A 20297-nucleotide genomic window follows, 5' to 3' on the forward strand; every position below is an offset into this window, starting at 1 on the left:
CGAAGAACATCCCTCATGTTCAGGAGGGCCATGGGGAGCAGGGTAATTGCGGCCGCCATGGAGGCCAGCGCCCTCAGGATCAATCCCGCCGGGGGAGCCGACGATAGTAAAATGGCCCGCACATGTAGCCTCAGGGTGTGAAGTCTATCGGTGGTTAAGAAGGCTAGTAAGTTGTGGGTGTCTAATCTGGCCCCAATAGAGTCTATCACCTGAGTCGGGTTGAGAAAGGATTTGTCCGTGTTGACGGTGATCCCCAGCCGGGGAGCAAGGTGGAGAAAGTAATTCCTGGCTGAGCAGAGTAGATGGCCTTGTTGGGGTGGTCAGGAGCCAGTCGTCTAGGTATGGAAACACCTGCATTCCCTGAAGCCTCAGGTGGGCCGCTATCACTGCTAATACCTTGGTGAACACCCTGGGGGCTGAGGTGAGACCTAAGAGAAGGACCCTGAACTGATAATGACTGGCTCCTAGCCGGAAGCAGAGAAACCTCCTGGATCATTTGTCCATCAATATGTGGTAATACGCATCCTTGAGGTCTATCGAGCACATCCAGTCGCTCTCCCGCAACAGGGGGAGAATGGATTGAAGGGTGATCATCCGGAACTTTTCTTTTGTTACTGACAGGTTCAGGAGGGAGAGATAGAGGATTGGCCTTAGGTCCCCCGTCTTTTTTGACACCAAAAAGAACCTGGAGTAGTAACCCGATCGAAACTGGTCTGGAGGGACGTGTTGGATGGCTCTTTTTCCTAAGAGCTGCTGAATTTCCGCAGCTGCAGCCTCCCTCTGATCGGGTGGGACGTCGGGGAGGCGTTTGGGTTGGTGAGGGATGTGAGAAAAGGGAATATGGTATCCTCTGGATATGATGCGAAGCACCCAGCGGTCTGTTGTGATTGACTCCCAAGCTGCCAGGTGCCTCGAAAAACGTCCCCCGACAGACTCCAGAGAGGAGCAGTCGGGCAACCCCTCAGGCTCGCTGGGTGGGCTGGTCTGAGAAAGCTTCTCTGGACCCACCATTCCTCGGACCCCCTCTGCCTCTATGGCGGCGTCCACCCTGTCCTCCTCTGCCACGGAAGGACTGGGGATCCGGAGCGGACTGGGATTGTTGCGACTTCCGGAACCACATCTTCTTCTGTCCCTTTTGGTTCTTGGAGAAGGACCTCTGGGGAGCAGAGAAGCGGACTCCGACGGCAGACAAAGTCTTCCGTGCCTTTTCGCTCTGGACCAAAGTTTCGCGAACGGTCTTGCCAAACCGGGCAGAACCATCAAAAGGGGCATTCGCAAATGACGCCTTGAAGGGTTCCGCGAAATCGCAATGCCAGAGCCAGGCCTGACGCCGCATGACGAGGCCTGTTTCGCTGGCTCTAGCGGCTCCCTCTGTGGCGTGGGACAACAGCCGCATAGAGGTGTTAGATATGGACCTGAGAGTGGCCATCCGAGTGGAGTACAACCGTTTGTCCTCCACCGACATGGACTCTGGGGGCGATGCAGCGTACTCTTTGATAAGGTCCCGCTGCAGTCTAATAACATGTGCCATGTAGTTCAGAGACCTCACCGAGAAGGTCGCTGAACTAAAAGCCCGCTTCCCTAAACGGTCCATCAAACGGGACTCCATGCTCGGTGGATGGACCGAGGGACTCTCCTGAGCCAATTCCCTCTTGGTGGCTGCCGCCACCAACATGGCATCTACGGGGGGACCCTTGCTCCAATGGGACCTCTCGGAGGGCGGACTAAGGATCTTGTCTGGGCATTTGGGGACTGGCTCCACAGTGTCCGGCTCCTTCCACGCCCTAGTGGTAATAAGGTCCACTAAGGGGTCGGGTGGAGGGGACACCCAAGAGGTAGATGGGCCTGCTTTGAATGCCTCTAGGAACACGGATTCATCCGAGGAAGCCTTGGGGGCAGACCACCCCCCTCTTATCTTGAGTATTTCCATGATGTCTCCGAAGGAGACATCCTCGGGGGGTGACCTAGGGGAGCCTTCCCCTTCATCCAAATCTGTGTCATCAGTCAAAGACTCGGGGGAGTCCACGTGCCTCCTCTTGCACTTTCGCTTGTGAGGGACGTCCTCGGGGGGGGGGGCTGTCAGAGGACGTCTCACCAGCCACGTCCTGTTCCAAGGGAACGACCTGGGACACTGAAGCAGGCTGTCCCTGGGGCCAGGTGATGGAAGCCGGACCCAACAGAGAGGGAGTGCGGGGTGGAGCCGAAGCAAGGACCGGGGGCCTGAAAACACTCGACAGTGCCCTCTCCACCACATCGAAAGCAGAGGGAGCGCCGCTCTCTCTGGGATCAGAGAGCAAACCCTCACTCGGATCCGATGGACAGATCGGGGTCGGTGCCGAAGCCATCGGATCCGACTGACCAGTGTGCTCTGACCTAGACGGAGCCAAAGACACATTGATTCCCTCAGATCCGACGCTCAGCCCATAGCTCCGTGAGCCCGGACCCGACAGGCTCGAGGGAAGAGTTGGCGCTGAAGTACCCGATACTGTCGGCGCCGACCCACCCCCGGCTCCAAGGCTGCTCCGCTCCGAACCCGGGAAGCGGGTCGGAGACTGAGCTATCGGAGCAAAGAAGGGTGTAGAGCGCCCCCCCGGAGGGGGGGGGGGCAGGAGCACTCCCATCTGCAGTTGGGCCTGGAGAAACCTTCGCATCATCCAGTCCAAATCTGCGTCGGAAAGGCTGCAAGTTGATCTCGAAGAGGTCACCGAGGCTGGCCGGGAGTGCCACCTCGATGACCTCGACGGAGATCAGGTCTCCTCCTCCTTGGGGTCCGGTGAGAAGCACGGAGACCGGAACCGAGAAGGAGACCTAGAAGCTCTGGAGGGAGAAGACCGCTTTGCCAGGGGGGGCTGAAGTGGAGGCCTCGGCCCGCCGCTTGTGGTGCTTCTCCCTCCTTTTTTCTTTCCTGGCCTCCCTCTCCTCCGGTGCTGCAATGGGAGTTTGATTCCCGACCGGAGGGAGAGAGGCAGGAGTGGCCGCCGCCAAAGCCGGGGAGGAGGCCACAGAAGCACCGGAGGTCGAAGCCGAACCCGGGGGGGCAAAAGTCCCGCTAGGATTAACTTCGACCTCCGGTCCTTCAGTGCCCTGAGGTCGAACGCCGCGCAGATAGAACACTCAGAGGAAAGGTGTTCAACCCCAAGGCACCGCACACACAGAGTGTGGCCATCCGCTGGGGAGAGCTTATGGCCACACTCGGTGCACTTAGAAAAGATGGGTTTAGGGGCCTCCGACATCCTAAAGAAAACTCACTCGTTAGGACCCAAACACACAACACACAGAAACTAACGACCAGCGAAGGGGAGGGAGGGAAAGTTGAACTAAAAGGGTTTAAATTAAGAAGTTTTACACAAAAAAGGAACCTGAACACTCAACGCTCACACACACTTAAGGGGGATAAGAAAAAATGAGAAATTTCTCTTACAATACCCTGCGATACCAGGAGCTCAAGAACCTAGCTGCTGACAAGAAGTGCGGCAAACTAGATCTGAGGTCAGTCAGGGATGGCAAGGGATTATGGGTGAAGAGGAGGAGCTAGGAGCTCGGATCTGAGCTATGAAAGATTGCCGGCTCGGATCCGAGGTCTGATCCGAATCCCAAAGGTTGCTGACAAATGAAGTTAACTACTTCAGATCTAGTGTTATGGTGGAAGACATTGTTCCTAGGAGTTTCATAACTACTTTTGCCTTTACCTTGCCCTTGGGAAGAAGGTGAAATACTTGATGCCCGAGGGCTAAAATTCTGTCGGCTGGAAAACGTGCCATCAAGGAAACGGTGTCTAGATCTGCACCTATGAAGGTAATATGTTGACAGGGCAACAAGGCAGATTTTTGTAAGTTGACTGTTACGCCTAACTGAGCACAAATTTCCAAAGTCACATCCCTGGCTTGCCGGAGTTGATGCTTGTTGGTGACCGCAGCCAGTCGTCCAGATACGGAAAAACTTGGAATTGCACACGCCTCAAGTGAGCCGTGACTACTGTTAAATATTTGGTGAACACTCTGGGGGACTGTAGTGAGACCAAACGGCAGAGCTTGGAACAGACAATAACTGGCTCCCAGCTGGAAGTGTAAATTACTCCTCGATGCTCTGTCCATTTTTATGTGGTAGTATGCATCTTGGAGATCTATCAAGCACATCCAATCGTCTTTCCCTAAGAAGGGAAGTATTGACTGCAGTGTCACCATACGGAACGTTGACTTTTTGACAGATTTGTTTAATTTGCTTAGGTCTAGTATGGGTCTCCAGTCCCCTGTTCTTTTTGGCATCAAAAAGAATCTTGAGTAAGTTCTGAATCCTGTTTAGTCTGTGGGGACTTCTTGAATGACTCTTGCCTCGCAACTTCTGGATTTCTACAGTTGCTTGCTCCCTTAGACTGGGTGGAACATCAGAGATTGTTCTGATTTGGGAGACAGGGTAGCAAAAGGGAATGGAATATCCTCTGGATATTATTCTTAGTACTCGCTTGTCTCTTGTGATACACTGCCAGGCTTCTGGGTACAAAGACAAATGTCCCCCAACTGCCTCCAGAGTAGAGCAGGCGGGCCTCCTTTCAGGAGCGCTGATAGGAATGTCCACGAAAGGAATCACAAGTCGCCCTGGTTTTGCAGACCCCCTCTGCCTTTAGGACGTCTACCATGGTTACCTCCCCCTCTGCCCCTGGGGAAGGACTCACCTCATGTGTATTGGAAAGCTCCCTGGGATCTTTTGAACCACATTTTTCCACTCTTCTGACCTTTAGGGTAAGGTCTTGAAGATACAGAAAAACATACTCCAATGGTGGAGAGAGTTTTCTATTCCTGCTTTCAAGTGGTGAGTGTGTCCTTTACTTTGGGTCCAAAGAGTGAGGAACCATCAAAGGGGTTGTTAGTAAAGGTAGACTTAAAAGGTTCCGCAAAATTGCACAAGCGCATCCAGGAATGTCTCCTCAGGGAAACTCCTGAGCCCGCTGCCCCGCTTGCTCCATCTGCTGCGTAAGATATCAGCCTCATGGAGGAGTTGACGATAGAATTAAAGGTGGATAGCTGGGAAAAGACGACCTCATTCACTCCCGCAGCTAATGTACCTTGTAGAGTATTTCCTAGCTCTTTTAGGAGATCTCTTTGCAGCCTTGTAAAGAGAGTTAGGTAGTTCAGCGATTGGAGTGTAAAAGTCGCTGACAAAGACACGCTTCCTGTACCTATCCATCGTTCGAGAATCTTTGTTCAGCGGATGAAAAGATGAGGATTTCTTGGTGGCTGCTGCCACCACCATAGCATCTACAGGGACATCCTTTGTGAGAAAATCCTTTCCGGTAGGGGCAGACGAGAACTTCTTTGGCCTCCGAGGGACTGGTTCCATAGTGTCAGCTGACTCCCACACCTTTCAACTGACCAAGTCTATCAGCTCATCAAAAGGCGGAGACACCCAGAAGGCTGAAGGTTGACATCCAAAGGCCTTCAGGTACACTGACTCCTCATCAAAAGGGATGATGGTTTTCCAGCAGTCTCTCTGCTTTAGGATCTCCAGGATATCTGCAAATGAGCTATCGTCAGAGGATGACCGTGGGGACCCTTCTGACTCCTTGAGGTCAGTATCGGAGGTGACCGGCTCATCAGGGGAGTCTATATGCTTCCTCTTGCAAGTTCTTTTCCAAGGGGGCTCCTCAGAAGGGTATTCTGGGGAGGCCTTGGAAGAGAGGGGTTCACACAGTGGGGGCTGTTGAGGCTCTGGATATCTGCTGTCCTGTGGATAGGGTGGTTCCCGAGACAGTAGTCGGTGCCTTAGGGGGACGGATGCCGGTATCCTTATGTAGAGCTGTCAAGGGAGACCACACACTCCTCATCAGCTTGAAAGCAGACCCCACTGGTTCCGAAGAGACAGAGGACACCCTCAGACCCAGGGAGATCAGCTCAGAGGCTGATGTGGCAGCCAAGCTCACCAGAGCAGATGCTGCAAGGGGTAGACTCAAAACTGAAGTTCAGGCCAGAGCATCCCGGCTCCCAGACACTCCGGACGGTACCGAGAGAGTCTGAGCAGATGTCTGTTCCATGATCACTGAAGGGGGCCCAGAACCGACGGTTCTACATTAAATGGTACCAGGCACTCCGGCTCCAAGTGTCCAGCTTGGCTCAGAGGAGGAACAACTGTGGATGTAATGGTTTTGGAATGCTCCGAGACCCAATGGGTCAGAGCAGAGAACTATTTGGCTAGTGCCGGCAACTTCAGGAATCTGTGCACCACCCGCTCCACGTCATCATCAGATAGGCACCTAGTGGACCTGGAGGATAGAGGAGGAGAACGAGATCTCGCCAAAATGGAGATCTCAAAGTAGGGGAGACCGGTGGAATGTCAATGGACAGACTCCAAGAAAGTATCTTGTGACTCTGAAGACCTTGGAGCCGAAGAACCAGGCTCATCTATGATGATTACCTCAGTCAGTTCTGAGGACTGTGGAGCCAAGGAGGCATATGGTTTTGAAAGTTAAGACAATTTTTCTGGAGGCTCAGTCAGAGGCGAAGAGACAGGTGATGGTCTTTTGGGTGGTTTGTCCTTCTTTGAAGAAGAGGACGAAGAAGCACTCTGCACAGCTTCCTTAAAGACTGGCTTTAAGAGTCCCTTGAGGATCAATTTGTTTCTCCTCTCCTGTAACACGCGTGCACTAAAGGAGTGGAAGTACAATCTTCCTGTAAATGTATAGCCCCTAAGCAGTAAACACAAATGACATGTCCGTTAGTAATCAACATTTTCTATGTACATTTTTGACATTTGTAAAGCCCGAAGGCTTATGCTCTCTTTCTCTAGAATCCTTCGACATAATGGGAGAAAGTTCCCACAGGGATTCAAAGACAACTAACTAATAACAGATATACAACAGATTGTAATCTGATAAACACTTAAGTGCAAGATAAGATAAAATAAAAGACCAACTTGCTCTGACACACAAAAAAAAAAACAAAAAAAAAAAACTAGGACCTCTAACTTAAATGGACCTAGATACTAAGTAAGAGGCTTGTTTGGAAAGGGGGCACAGAGTACCTTATGGAATTTGTTGAATATCTTAACAGTAACAAATGGGGCATAGAATTTTCGGTTAATTATAATCTGCAGCAGATTGATTTTTTGGATGTCCATCTGTGTAGGGAACCGGACAATACTCTACGTACCACTGTGCACAGAAAATACCCACAATACAACAGTTTATTACATGCCTCTAAATTACATCCCAGGCATATTATAAAAAACATTCCTAAATCACAATTCATCAGGATTAAGAGAATATGTTCATCTGATATGGACCTTGAGAATTGTCAAAATGATCTCTTGAATAGATTCTTACAGAGAGGTTATAATAAATTAGATGTTCACTCTGCAGTCCAAATGACCAAAAATCTATCAAAGGACACTTTGTTGGGTTATAAATCCAAAGTTGCTAGTTGTTCTGTACAGACACCTAGGTTAGTAACCACCTTTGGTAGGAACACCTATCAATTGATGGACATTATTAATAATCATTGGAATATATTAACAACAAACACACATCTGGCAAACTGGTTGGACAACAGATGTCTGTTTTCATACCGTAAAGGTAAAAGCCTGAGGTCACACTTTTCTTACTACAAAAGAACTACACCATTGGATGTCTCTATTACTCAGACAACCTTGTTGGGAGACAAACTTATTGGCAATCACCCTTGTGGTCATTGCTCTTTTTGCAAATATGTATTTACCACCAAGGAATTCACAAGCAAGAACACAGGCAAGGTATATAATATAAATTTCTTTGCAAATTGTAGCACAGATTGGGTGACTTATTTGGCCACATGTACATGCAGGGCATTTTACATTGGACAAACATCCAGACAGTTTAGAATTCGTATTTCCGAACATTTGGGTGATATAAGGAATGCCAGGTCCACCAATGCTTTCTACAAACATTCTTTGATACATAAAACGGCCCAGTTTTCTTTTATCAGTATTGATAAGATTTCTGGCAATAGAAATTTTAAAACTGGATGGCACAAATTGCTTAACCAAAAAGAAACTAAATGGATTGTAAAACTAGGTGGTTTATTTCCACCTGGTCTTAATGATAAATTGTGAGGGGTTATTGCCCCTAATAACTGTAATCCATTTATATGTTACAATACCATTTTTGTTCTACTTGTTATACTGAACTACAGGATTGTTGTTATATTACAAATTTATTGAAGCACTATTTCAATTTTGATATACATTTTAGTATCAATATTCTTATTATACTTTCTATATACTAATTGATTTTTGTACCTTTCAGGTTTATTCATATATATTTACATGTTTTGGTGATTTTTTCATGAACACAGGAAATGATGTCATACTGCCTAGTTCAAAATACTAATAAATATGGCCTATGGTTGTGTAGTTATCAAAACCACTGAAGAAAGCTGATTGCTGAAGTTGGTCTGGTTTAATAAAAGAACTTTAAGCTACTACTGCTCGGGGTGCTGGATTTCTTTTCTTTTTTTCATCGCTCATTAGACCCATAATAGAGTACAACGCCCCTTTTGGTATGTACCTCACAAGACATCTACAACAACTGGAAAGGCTGGAAAAATACCTCACAAAGAGGATTACTGGCCTCAAACAGATGCCTTACGCAGACCGTCTCAAACTCCAGCTTTACTCAGTCGCATATCGCCTACTCAGAGGCGATCTCTGCCTAACATACAAAGCTATGTCAAACCCAGAGCTGTTGGACATGCTCCACTTAAAGAAATTCCAATCCCTCCGAGCTACACGCTCTAGGGACCTAAACCTTGTCACAACAACAAACAGAACATGCTGGAGGAATAGATTCCTGTCCCAGAGACTTCCCATACTCTGGAACAGACTACCTATGTCAAACAGAGCTCCTCATTAGCACTCTTCATGAAAAATCTTGATGATTGGATAGGCAATAGGAAATTCACCCTGGGATCACTTCTGTGGTTCTGCTTGACAGGGGCACAGGAAAATAATTTTCTTGGGTGGCAAAAGCCAGGGTACCTTTTTGGCTAGGCTTGTACAGGCCCTAGGGCCAATAGCCTAGTACCTAAATATGAACCTATGAACCCTAAGGTCCGTCACTATCGCACACTCACCTCACCCGCTCCCTAACCCTAACTCACCTACCCTGCTTTAACCATCACGTCCACACAATCGCACACTTACCTGACCCGCGCCCTAACCCTAACTCACCTAACCCTCACGTCCACACAATCGCACATATACCCAACCCACACCCTAACCCTAACTCGCCTAACCCACCCTAATCCTCATGTTCACACAATCGCACACATACCTAACCCGCACCCTAACTACTCTAACCCGAATCGCACACTTACCTGAACCCGACCCGTAACTTTCCACTACAGCACTGAAAATACCAAAGAAACAAATGGACAACCGAATTCTTTCCCTAGGAAAAAAATAGTTTTTTTGTTGCTTCACTATTTTTTTCGCTGAATAGGGTTCGATATTAGAACATTTGAAGTTTTGAAACTTCGATGTTCTAATATAGACCCAAAATGTTTAGGGGAGACATTTAGTTTGTTCTATGTTTATCTCAGTACAGCACTGTCACAAGCTTCTATTTTACTTTTTATAGAATTATGGATACTAATGCAGAATATCAAATTAGAAAAAAATAAATAAAACAGAACAGCTACCAGACTTCTTATATAAAATTAAAATAAGATAAAACATGTCCACTGACATTACATGAACTCTCTTTAAGAGGACATCAATATAGTAATAGAAACTGCCACTAAAATTAAAAAGGAATTAAACAAAATTTAGAAAGTAATATGACAAAATGGTTGAAATACAGGCAATGGAACTGAAAAAAAATCACTTGAGGTATTTACTCGTTATGGGGTTTTCAGAGGTTTTGCTTATCCTCAAAACACTGCAGACTGTCTATTCAAAAGTGGACAGAACTACACACCATTTAAAACAGCTCCATCTCATTAACCAATCAACTGAGCAAAAGAATATTAGCAACCAGAAACATAGCTAGGATGGATGAAGGGGGCAGCTGTCCTGGATGCAAGGTGTTATCAAGCAGCAGCTGCTGACAGAACGGTACAGGCATTCAGAAATAAATTTCCAATACTGTACATTACAGCTTGTAATTGCTGCTGTCTGGTCCGAAATGGTGAATTGCTGAAGAACTTAATATGTGGTATCATACATCTAGTAAACCACACTTGCTGCAATGTCCATTTCATTTGGCAGTGGACCTTTCTTGCTCCTCCAATTACAGTGGAGGAACACAGACAGGGGTATGTGCAGTGCTGTTCAGAAGCACCACATTAGATAATGGACTCTGATATTAGAGAAAAGCTTTAGACATCAATCAGAAAAAATGACTACTTCCTACTTGGAAAGAGACTTCATTTTGGCTTCTCAACTTAAATGCTGAAGGATGCTAGACAGGGAAATTGCATGGTGGTAGCTTAACTAGGGACCCCCCCCCCCCAACAGTACAGTTCCCTTTTGCAGAAACTGTACTTTTGGATAATTTATGGCTGCACAACACTTAGTACTGCTTTGGCACAATTTGCTAATCACATTTTTGACTCCTATTCTGCCATCTACGATGCCTTGTTTACAAACAAAAATAGCAGTAAGCCACAAATCACCAAAATGTTAAACAGATACATACCAACAATGGGCCCATGACTGATGCCATGTCGACTCAAGAGAGCAGCCAGTTCTTCATCAGACATGCTTTTAAAATCCTCCATTTTTTCACCAATTTTGTATTCTACAGTAAACAATGGAAAGTAACTTCAGATACACAAAAAAGGAATACAGTCAAGCTGAAACTTAACTACAACTGTATAAACAGGTTTCAACAAATAATCATTTAGACTGAAAAATAAAGTCTACTACTGAAAAAAAAATCATTACTAACAATACAAAAATATAAAGAAAATACAAAACAGCAACATAAAGTTACTGCTTTTAGAAGTATTTTTTTCTGCATTAAGGTTTGCAAATTGAAAATCTTTAAACACACACTGCAGACTAAGTAAAGATGTTTAAAATATGCATACCCTATGCAATGATTTGGCATATCTTTAAGACAACTTAGGGTGGTGCAGCAGTCAATGTAGTCACCTCACAGCAAGAGCTTGTCCGGTTCAATTCTCAGAGTGCCTTCTGTGCGGAGTCTGTATGCCCTCCCTGCATTAGCGTGGGTTTCCTCAACACACGAGACAGCACTCCTCACACTATGGTGAATGGATAAATAAATAGCACAATTCCTTACTAAGCAAACATAGCTTTATTCCACCACATCATCACACCGGGTTCGGCTTAAATTAGCCTTCATTAGTGCTTCACCTGGCCTTACTTGCATGAACTGTTGGTAGTTTATTCCGGTTTCCTCCCACATTCCAAAGACATGCATCTGGAGCATTTCTCCCCAGGCCTCCACTGAAAACGGGCTTTGTCCTAGTCGGACTTTCCTGGTCAACAAATGTTAAATAAATAAAGAAAACTTATGGCTTTATACGTGCTAGTCTCTAAATAACCAGTGCCAAAATCATGGACTGAAACTAAGTGTCAAACATTCATTACTGTATCCTTTGGGAGGTCATCCATCGATCCCAGGGAACTACTACATTGACAACACACCCTCAAGAGTTGACCCAGAAGTTTGAGATTTGGGAACTTAATGTGGATAGTGACCTAACTTTTGGCCAATGTGTGTCCATTGTGTAAGAAAGTCTTTCTACATTGCACAGCTTATAAACATTGCACAGCTTATAAACAAAAGAACGTATCTAGATCAAGGGATGTCATTGCCCCCCTTTACTTAGCACTCATTAGGCTAATCATTGAATATAAAGCCCCCGTTGGCATTTACCTGTCCAGACACATGCAACAACTGGAATACCCAAAGACAGATACCTTACTAAAAAAATACAACACCTAAATATACATGCACTGACTCAAAGCCTTGTCATTAAACTCGGTATCCTACACATTGCCAAAAGGTGAGCAGCCATCCTCTGACCCATTACTAATGGATTTACTGTACATCAGCAAGTCAAATGATATCAGAAACACTTGGTCTAGGGATCTAAATCTCTTCTACAACAACAGAATGGTTTGGATGGAACAGGTATATTTCACAGAGGATACCGCTGCTGTGGAATAGACTCCTCATCCACAAAAAAAAAGAAAGTTCATCCCTGTATATTTTCAAATGAAAGTTAGATCTATGCATGGGAAACAGAAAATTTATCCCAGGCCTTCTCGCTGTACAACTAATGGACTGAGGCAGCTCCCAAACACTTTACCCCAGGTATGGGTTCTCTCAAATTATCTATGGTATGATTACAATTACTCTCATTAGGGGTAATATATAATAATAGACCATGGGATGGGTAAGACTAATCTATAACTAAATGTGATAGTTTACTTAGAGCACAAAAATGGAAGTAGGCTAGCTTAAAATGGCCCGCAACGGCAGCTAGTCTAATACTTCCGATTAATTTATATGCGTGAACATTTATCGTATAATATAGGCAACTAATCTTGTTTCAGGAGAAATCTTTAACAAACTGTTGCCAACATCAACATGTACATGTTTCAGTGTTCAGACATCTTACATGAAGCATGCATAATACAACACATGACTTTTTAACCATCAGTTAAAAAATATAATTTTTAATTGTGTATTATTAATTTTCCCAGCAGTAGTGCCCTTGGCTGTACCTGACTCAGGCTCTAGTGGTTACTCCCAAATTCACCAGATATTGTCCACACAGAAGTGTAGAGCCATAATCTGAAACGATTTCTGTAGCAAACATTCAAGCCTCCCAATCTTGATTAGTCTCAGAATATTCATAAATAGAAACTGAACCTACAAATGGGAGAACTAAACTGAATATAACACAATTTTTATACCCCCATTGTTACAGCCTGTTAACGAGCGTTTTAAATTATACATTTAACATTCCTGACTGTAGTATGGATATAAAGAAATGAGGCTGCACGTTAATACTTTATCTCAATGAAAATACAACAAAGGTGTTAGTACGAATGTACTACACATTCTATTTGTTGGTACTTGTTTGCTACAGTACAGGAGGAAATATGGCTACCTGACTGTATTAAGTTTTAAGTCTATACTAAAATTATAGAACATCAGCCATAAGTGTGATGCTGTTTTATCTTAAACAATTTAGCATCCTGACATATGGTTTACAAAAGATACTTTTTTTATTGTAGGAGATTATGAAAATTTTGGAATGACTAGTACTTTACTGTACCATGATGTAGAAGGTATAAGGACAGGATGTTTACGAGTACTGTCACCAAGTAAAACTGTAATGTGAAGAGCTTCATTGTGCTCACTCTATTTAAGGTATAGGCAAGAGGTTATATGATGAAAATCAGAATGTCAGACATGGTTTTGGATATGCTTTAAGGGATTTAAAAGCAATATAGGTTCTAACAAATTTTCTTTTTTTATTTCTTAGCAATAAATCTAAGCATTTCAGGGTTCTAGAATATACAGTACATGACTTTAAGTAGCGCATTCAACTTTGAAAAAAGGGGAATTTGTCTAGATGGGGTGAAAGGGGGAGTAGTTCTTCCCAGGACTAGGTTTGTCTATAAACAATGGGCTAGGCACCATCTGCCTCCTATTAAGGTAGGGTTGCAAGCCTATAATCAAAATGACAAGGTTATATTTCACAATGGTGGACCATAACATGCATAAATGTTAACTGAGTGTTAGGCAGACAGATGTGAAATGATCCATGGATTAGGTCTGTGTTACTGCTGTGGAAGATAAGGACAAGCACCATTTAGGCAGTGTCACAAGGTGAAATGGAAGACAAAGTCCAGCTTATGTTTTGTCAAGTTGTCTATGACCATTACTGACTAACTTCAACCAAGAATATTTCAAGTCTTAAAAAAAAAAAAAAACGAAAAAGACTATTTTCAAGTCTTTATATTAATCAATGCTTACAGAGTGCACTATTTTAAGGGCATTTTGCTAGGTCTTTTGAAAGTAGATTCTGCCCTAGATGACTGCAAGTGAGGTTTCTATAATGTTTTACCACAGATGAAGGTGATTTGTTTTAGACCAAAAAATAAATACTCCAAATGAGAAGTTCATATCATATTTTTAACATGGAGGGTGAAAGACAGCCAACTCTCAAACCTGAGACACCAGGTCTGTGAAAATGACAGAACCAACCCAGGAAGGATAGGATATTTAAAATACCAGTAAACAGATATCTGTGATTCTTTTCAGATCAGATGTTTGTCGTTTCGGCTTTTCCCAGTTAGGGGTTGCCACAGCGGAACTCCGGTCCGTTAAGGATTGGCAGTAGATTTTTATGGTGCCGAGTTGCCAGCCCGACGCCCAACCTTCAGCGAAGGCACGCCCATTCACTCATGTCTTTCGGAGACCACCCAACCATGGGGAGGACATGCAGACTCCACACAGAAGGCATTCCAGCCGAGAATCAAACAGGAGAACCTCTTGCTGTGAGGCAACAATGCTACCGCTGCACCACCGCAAATAATGCTGGCTAATTAACTCTTAAAGTATGTAAATTTTTCTACCCTCTCTAAAAATATACACTGCTAAGGCAATAAATAAATACAAAGGCAGAGATCAGCTGCAACACACATGCATGACAGCACCTAGAATTTAAGACTGCTGGCAGATAGAGAAAACTACAAGCTACACACAGAAAACACTCAACCCACTGTGAGGGTGGGACGACTTTGAAAAATAGCAACTTGGAAGTACTAGATTTTGAACTGTTGCTTTTTTCTACAGAGGCAGAGAAACAGGCATCATTAATGGAAGGAATATGGTTTCCAAACTCAACCAAATTCTTATTTCTTTTTGCAAACGTTTTTAATCAAAACAGTGACCACATACTCATGAAAAGTATTTCTTACTGGTTACTCCTTTTTGCAAATATCCTATCAAAAAAATTCAAGACAACTTCTAAACACTTGTTTTCCCTGCTGCTAAGCCAGTGAAGAGAAAAATACATCTGTGCCATTTCAAACTTGAAAGCTTCAGTTCACAGGCTTGGATTCTCCAAGTTTGGAGCACTGAATCTACGTAAAAGATATACACCTATTTTACTTGCTTCTTAAAAAAATATGCATTAGTAATAAACTCTGTGCAAGAATCAGAAACTGAGCTCTACAGTCACTTAAAATGCCTTTCAGAGGTATATCAAGTCACACAATCACGGAAAAAGTGATTCAGAAACAGCTTTAGCTGCAATGAGGAAGACTTCATCATCAGCTAACTGGCATGTCTCTGACATAGTTTTGTAGCATCAGTGTTAAACATCCATTGGGGCAGGTGTGCCCAAATCTTGGTCCCATACATATTGCCGTCCTAGGCACTGTTCCTCTCAACTGTTCACAATGATGCACAACATCCAGGTTGTTGTCTTGTACATTTACTGTGGCCCTCATAATATTTTTCATCTTTTGACAAGTCTATTAACTTAAGTGAGAGTATTATTTAAAATGACCATGATCGTGACCATCCACCATTATTTTTAGGTTTGCTCAGAATTGAGTAACCATGTTGACAGGCACACCCCACACCCATAAACACTCAGAGGTATTCCCACATTCACACAGACATCTACTCAACATCGCATACACATGCATGAGCGTGCACACACACACTCTCTACTGGACTCACAGACACACTTGCTTATTCAACTACATGCAAGCACCAGTACACACACACTCTCCAAGCCCTTACTTAACCCCTAACTATGGCGACCAGAGCAGATGCACAGTCATCTTATTCCATTCATAGGCAGAAGACGCACACACTCACTCCCCTGATAACCTCTCTGCTAAAGTTACCGGCAATGCAGCTTCTCTCAAACCACAGCCTTTTTAGAAAGATAACTTCTGCAGCTGGCTGTGTTAATTTGCTCAGCAGCATAAATGGGTAGCCCACAGTTATTTCTAGGGGACAACGCATGGCTAATTATCACTAACCGTTCCTCCAAACTGCTTCATTTCCATTTACAGTAGGGTTGTCTGTGAATCAGAAAAAGGTAATACAAGGAGTTGGCTTCTGGTGCTACGGCTTACCGCTCAAGGTAATACTTTTTGAATCCTGGACTTAACATGTTTACACAAAAGCAATACAATACACGCTGGCATTAGAATACTAGTTTATTTGTGAATTAAGAATAGTGTTAGGTTAGGAAAAGAGAAAGATATGTACTCAGTTTTCTTTCAACCTGTTGACATATTAGTAGTGTTCTTTGGGAACAGGGGCATAACCACTGTTAACAAAATTTGACATTACTTTTCCAGATACTATTATCACCTATCAGAAAAAAAATTGTTCCTGAGAACATTCTGGCATCTTCAGTTTGGATGAATTGTTAAGTATATGAACACACACACATGTATTTTATATATTTATACAATGACTGCTCATTGATATTCAAAACCTAGAATGTTGATTATATAGCCCAACCAGCATGCCCATTATAAACTGAGCACATACCAAAAGAAAATTGCCTGCTGAAGTAATATTGAACTTCCAGACTTTCTACTGGCATATGCAGGGGGACAACAAAATAAAACTCAGGAAGACCTGCAAAATTAAAGAAACAGAAAAGTACCCAATTTTCCTTGTATTTCTCCACTGTCCCTCGTGAAATCCTGACTTTTTTAAACAAAAACAAAAGAAATAAGGCAAGGGAAATTGTCTTTTCTCCGTTGCTCCTCTTGCACTGCACTGATGTACTGTGTAAGCAAGGGAACCATGCCTCTCAACCTATTAGTGCAAGAAACTGAACAAACCCTAAAATAATGGGGGGAATAAAGGCTCAAAATAGGGACAGATTTTAAATATTGCTCTTAGAAACTTAGAAAGTTACTAGAATACTTGGATTCGTGTAATGATGCATTTTCTGACGGATATGAAGTGTGAAACTCAAATGTGTACCACTAATTAGTGAATTCGATTCTCAGTGATTTAACAGAAATTTTGTGAGAGACAGACCAAAAATATGAGGTGAAAATCTGGACAACTGAGAGGTATGGTGGGAACTCAAGTCCCATATGCATGCACAGTACATGAGTAAACAAGAAAGAACACAGAAGACGACTGAAGTGCTGTTATACAAAGACATTAAGAAAGAAATTGCTTACCTATCTTACTGTCTTGGTATAACAGTAAGAATCCACTCCTGTTTGTAGGTATATCAGGATTTACCCATGGTTGGCTTTGTTTAATCACTCAGTCTTTGCCTAAGTGATCAGACCACACCAACGGTGAGTAAATCCTGATATACCATTGCACAGTCGTGGATTACTGCTTAAATATGTATGTGTGTTAAATATGCACACAATTAGATTTATACTTGTTGTATACAGACAATGAAAAAAATGTGTGTGCGCACATGCGTCTGTATAACTGTTATACGTACAGATAGACACAAGATAAAAAGTGGCTTGTTAAGCTTTTACAAGTGATACTTAATACCCATCACAAATAGATACTTTACTGTTGCTACAAGCTTTCCATAAAATACGACCTTAGAGTTTTTCCATCTCTTTTTTTAATCTTGTTTTTGGGGTCTCAGTTGAAGTTTGATCATTAGGCTGCATATCTCAACTCCATCCCCAAAAAGTAGGGCCACCACTAGGGAAGGGGGAATCCATCAGTACAGAACTCACATTCCATGTGCCAGTCAAGGAGTCGTGCTAAATCCTTATGCAAAATTATTCCTTTAGTCACCAATGGGATTTTTTTGAAATAATATTTTTCCAGAATAAGCTGCAAACCTCTCTGTGCTGGCCAGCAAACTTTGTACAACACAGCTTGGACTTGTGTTCAGTTACTGTACATGCTATACACTTCCACTTTCCCAGATGATAATCCAGAAGAGGGATTTTGCTAACTCCTTTCCAATGGCAAGAACAAGCCAGAACTGGCCTCTCACTCCCACCCCTCTACAGCTGGCTCCACCACTGCTCAGGCTGTTGGTAAAACTCGAGTCATCGAAGCCACTGTCGGGCTTTATCTGTGAATATTCATTCAAGCTCCCTCCCCCCCCACCTTAACTTTTGCCAGTTTATGGAAAGGATATTTTTAAAACAAATGGACTGCATGTCACTGCATACTGAATACTCTGCCAAACTGTGATCTGCTTTTTTGGTTAACGGTGGAGCTAGATTTTCAGATGCACTGCGCAACATATTTTATTTTTTGAAAGTCTGCAATTTTAGCCGGTATGAGCAAGACACTCTCAAAAAGTGAAATTTATACTCATTAGAAAATAAATATTGCACTGATCAAGTCTGATAAAGGCAATTTCATTCAGTAATTAAGTTCTCAAACATTACTGTGTGGTATACTGTATATGTTAACTTCTACTTAGAACACATACTGATGCTTACACGAAAGGCTTCCAGTCTTTTAAGTTGGTACAGACAGCAAAAGTTACGATGTGTTCAAGCATGATGCTTGAAGTATGTGTTCATTTTCTTCTGTACTCTGTAATATAGTAAGATGTGAGGTCAGGGACTGTACAGCAGTGTAAGGCCATATCAGAATTTTTTGCTGACCTCTGTTCATGCAACAAGGTCTGTTAAAGGATTATATTCCACTGAGCTTAAATAACTCTCCTATGGACACTTGAGTAAGGGAGAGTTGAGCTACGTGACATACAAGATAACCAGTGCACCTCAATAAAGTCAGTCAAGTCATTACACATAACAGCAGTTACACAAATTTCAAAAATATATTCCAAGAAAACTAAAAGTTGCCAAAATGCACTACTGTACTCAACTGGCAGGATACTTTTAGTCATTTTTAATTAACCAAAATGAAGAAATAAAGGCAAAAATCTGTTTTTGCAATGTTGCAATCAAAATTACAACAGTCGCAAATGCAAACATTAAATATAAAACATATGTCAAGATGACCACTGAAGTCAGTATTACACACATTTCACTAATTGCAAAGTGGAAAACTCTTTTGTGATAATTTGTCACCTCTTAGTTTTACAATATAAGGAGTACTGCTGCTCTGAGAGAAAGAAAACAGTTCTGCTGCACCAAGAAGCAAGAATTATGGGTTCCTCTAATACAAAAGCTCAAACATTCTCCATCCACCAACAGCCATTCTCCCACTCAGTGAGATCGGCCTTTGCAATGCAAATGAGTGGACAGAGCAGTTTTCTTTCTCTAGCCACTTCCAAAAGAAAAGAAAAAAATCATCCTGTCACACCACAGACTGACAAAAGAGTAAGTCTTTATGAGAATGCACAATTACATGGAACTCAATAACCGGAGTCATTATGCCAAAAGTAGCAACATACAAACTACATTTCAGCAGTTTATACAGAGAGCACCGGCAGTACATTTTGCTCTTATATTAACTTTCCAAGTTACGCTTTTCTTTAACTTCTGAACAGATAGGATAAGAAAGAAAAGTAGTTTTTTTGAGTGAACAGCAAAAATGGTGCAATACTTAATATTGTTGCTTCACAGAGATCATTTGCTCGCTTGGTCCAGGCTGTGATTCTTAGGTTCATAGGTTCATACTAGGCTATCTGCCCTAGGGCATTTATAAGCCTAGCCAGAGTGTGTTTGGCTTTCGCCACCCATTTTAAATTAATTTTGCTATGCTTTTTTTTGAGGTTAGTATACTGTGCCTCTGTCTAACAGTGACACAGAAGTGATAGCCGGGGTAAACCTACGATCTCCCATCCACTCATCAAGATTCCTCTTGAAGAGAGTCAATGTGGGACTCTGCCTAACCTGGACTGGGATTTTATTCCAGAGTGAAGGGAGCCTCTGGGTTATGAATCTGTCCCCTCCAGCATGTCCTATTTATTTCAGTGCTGAGGTTCAAGTCTCACGAGCGCGTAGCTCGATGGGATTTGGATTTTCTGAGGTGCAGCATGTCCATTAATTCCGGGTTGGACATGGCTTTATACGTCAGGCACAGATCGCCTCTGAGCAGGCGGTATGCCACTGAGTAGAGCTGGAGTTTCTTTAACCGGGCAGCATATGGCATCTGTTTGAGCCCTTTGATCCTCTTGGTGAGGTACTTTTGGGGTCTTTCCAGTTGCTACAGGTGTCTGGTAAGGTACATCCCAAAGGGGCATTGTACTCAATTATGGGCCTGATGAGGGATGAGTAAAGAGGTACGATGACCTCCCCTGATCTAGATGTGAATCCCTTCATGATTAGGTGGGCTATATAAAATGTTTTTCTAACCACTTTGGCCACGTGGTTGTCAAATGAGAGACTGCTAT

At 43.3% G+C, this 20297-nt stretch overlaps 1 protein-coding gene across 3 annotated transcripts in view; it reads right to left on the reverse strand.

Annotated features, from left to right (window-relative positions):
• Window positions 1-20297, reverse strand: part of EMD (emerin) — a 1082425-nt gene that overhangs the window by 838928 nt on the left and 223200 nt on the right. For 2 of the 3 annotated variants that reach the window (XM_044080328.1, XM_044080330.1), the window contains exon 2: window positions 10664-10765. In XM_044080328.1, the coding sequence (XP_043936263.1) occupies window positions 10664-10745 (82 nt within the window). In that variant the 5' untranslated portion in view covers window positions 10746-10765. Of the gene's footprint in view, window positions 1-10663; window positions 10766-18432; window positions 18525-20297 lie in introns of those variants that run through there. The other variant, XM_044080331.1, reaches the window with a different exon arrangement.

The sequence above is a fragment of the Protopterus annectens genome, chromosome 8.part0 (genome assembly GCF_019279795.1).
Source record: "Protopterus annectens isolate FY-2018-M chromosome 8.part0, PAN1.0, whole genome shotgun sequence".
Taxonomy (NCBI): domain Eukaryota; kingdom Metazoa; phylum Chordata; order Ceratodontiformes; family Protopteridae; genus Protopterus; species Protopterus annectens.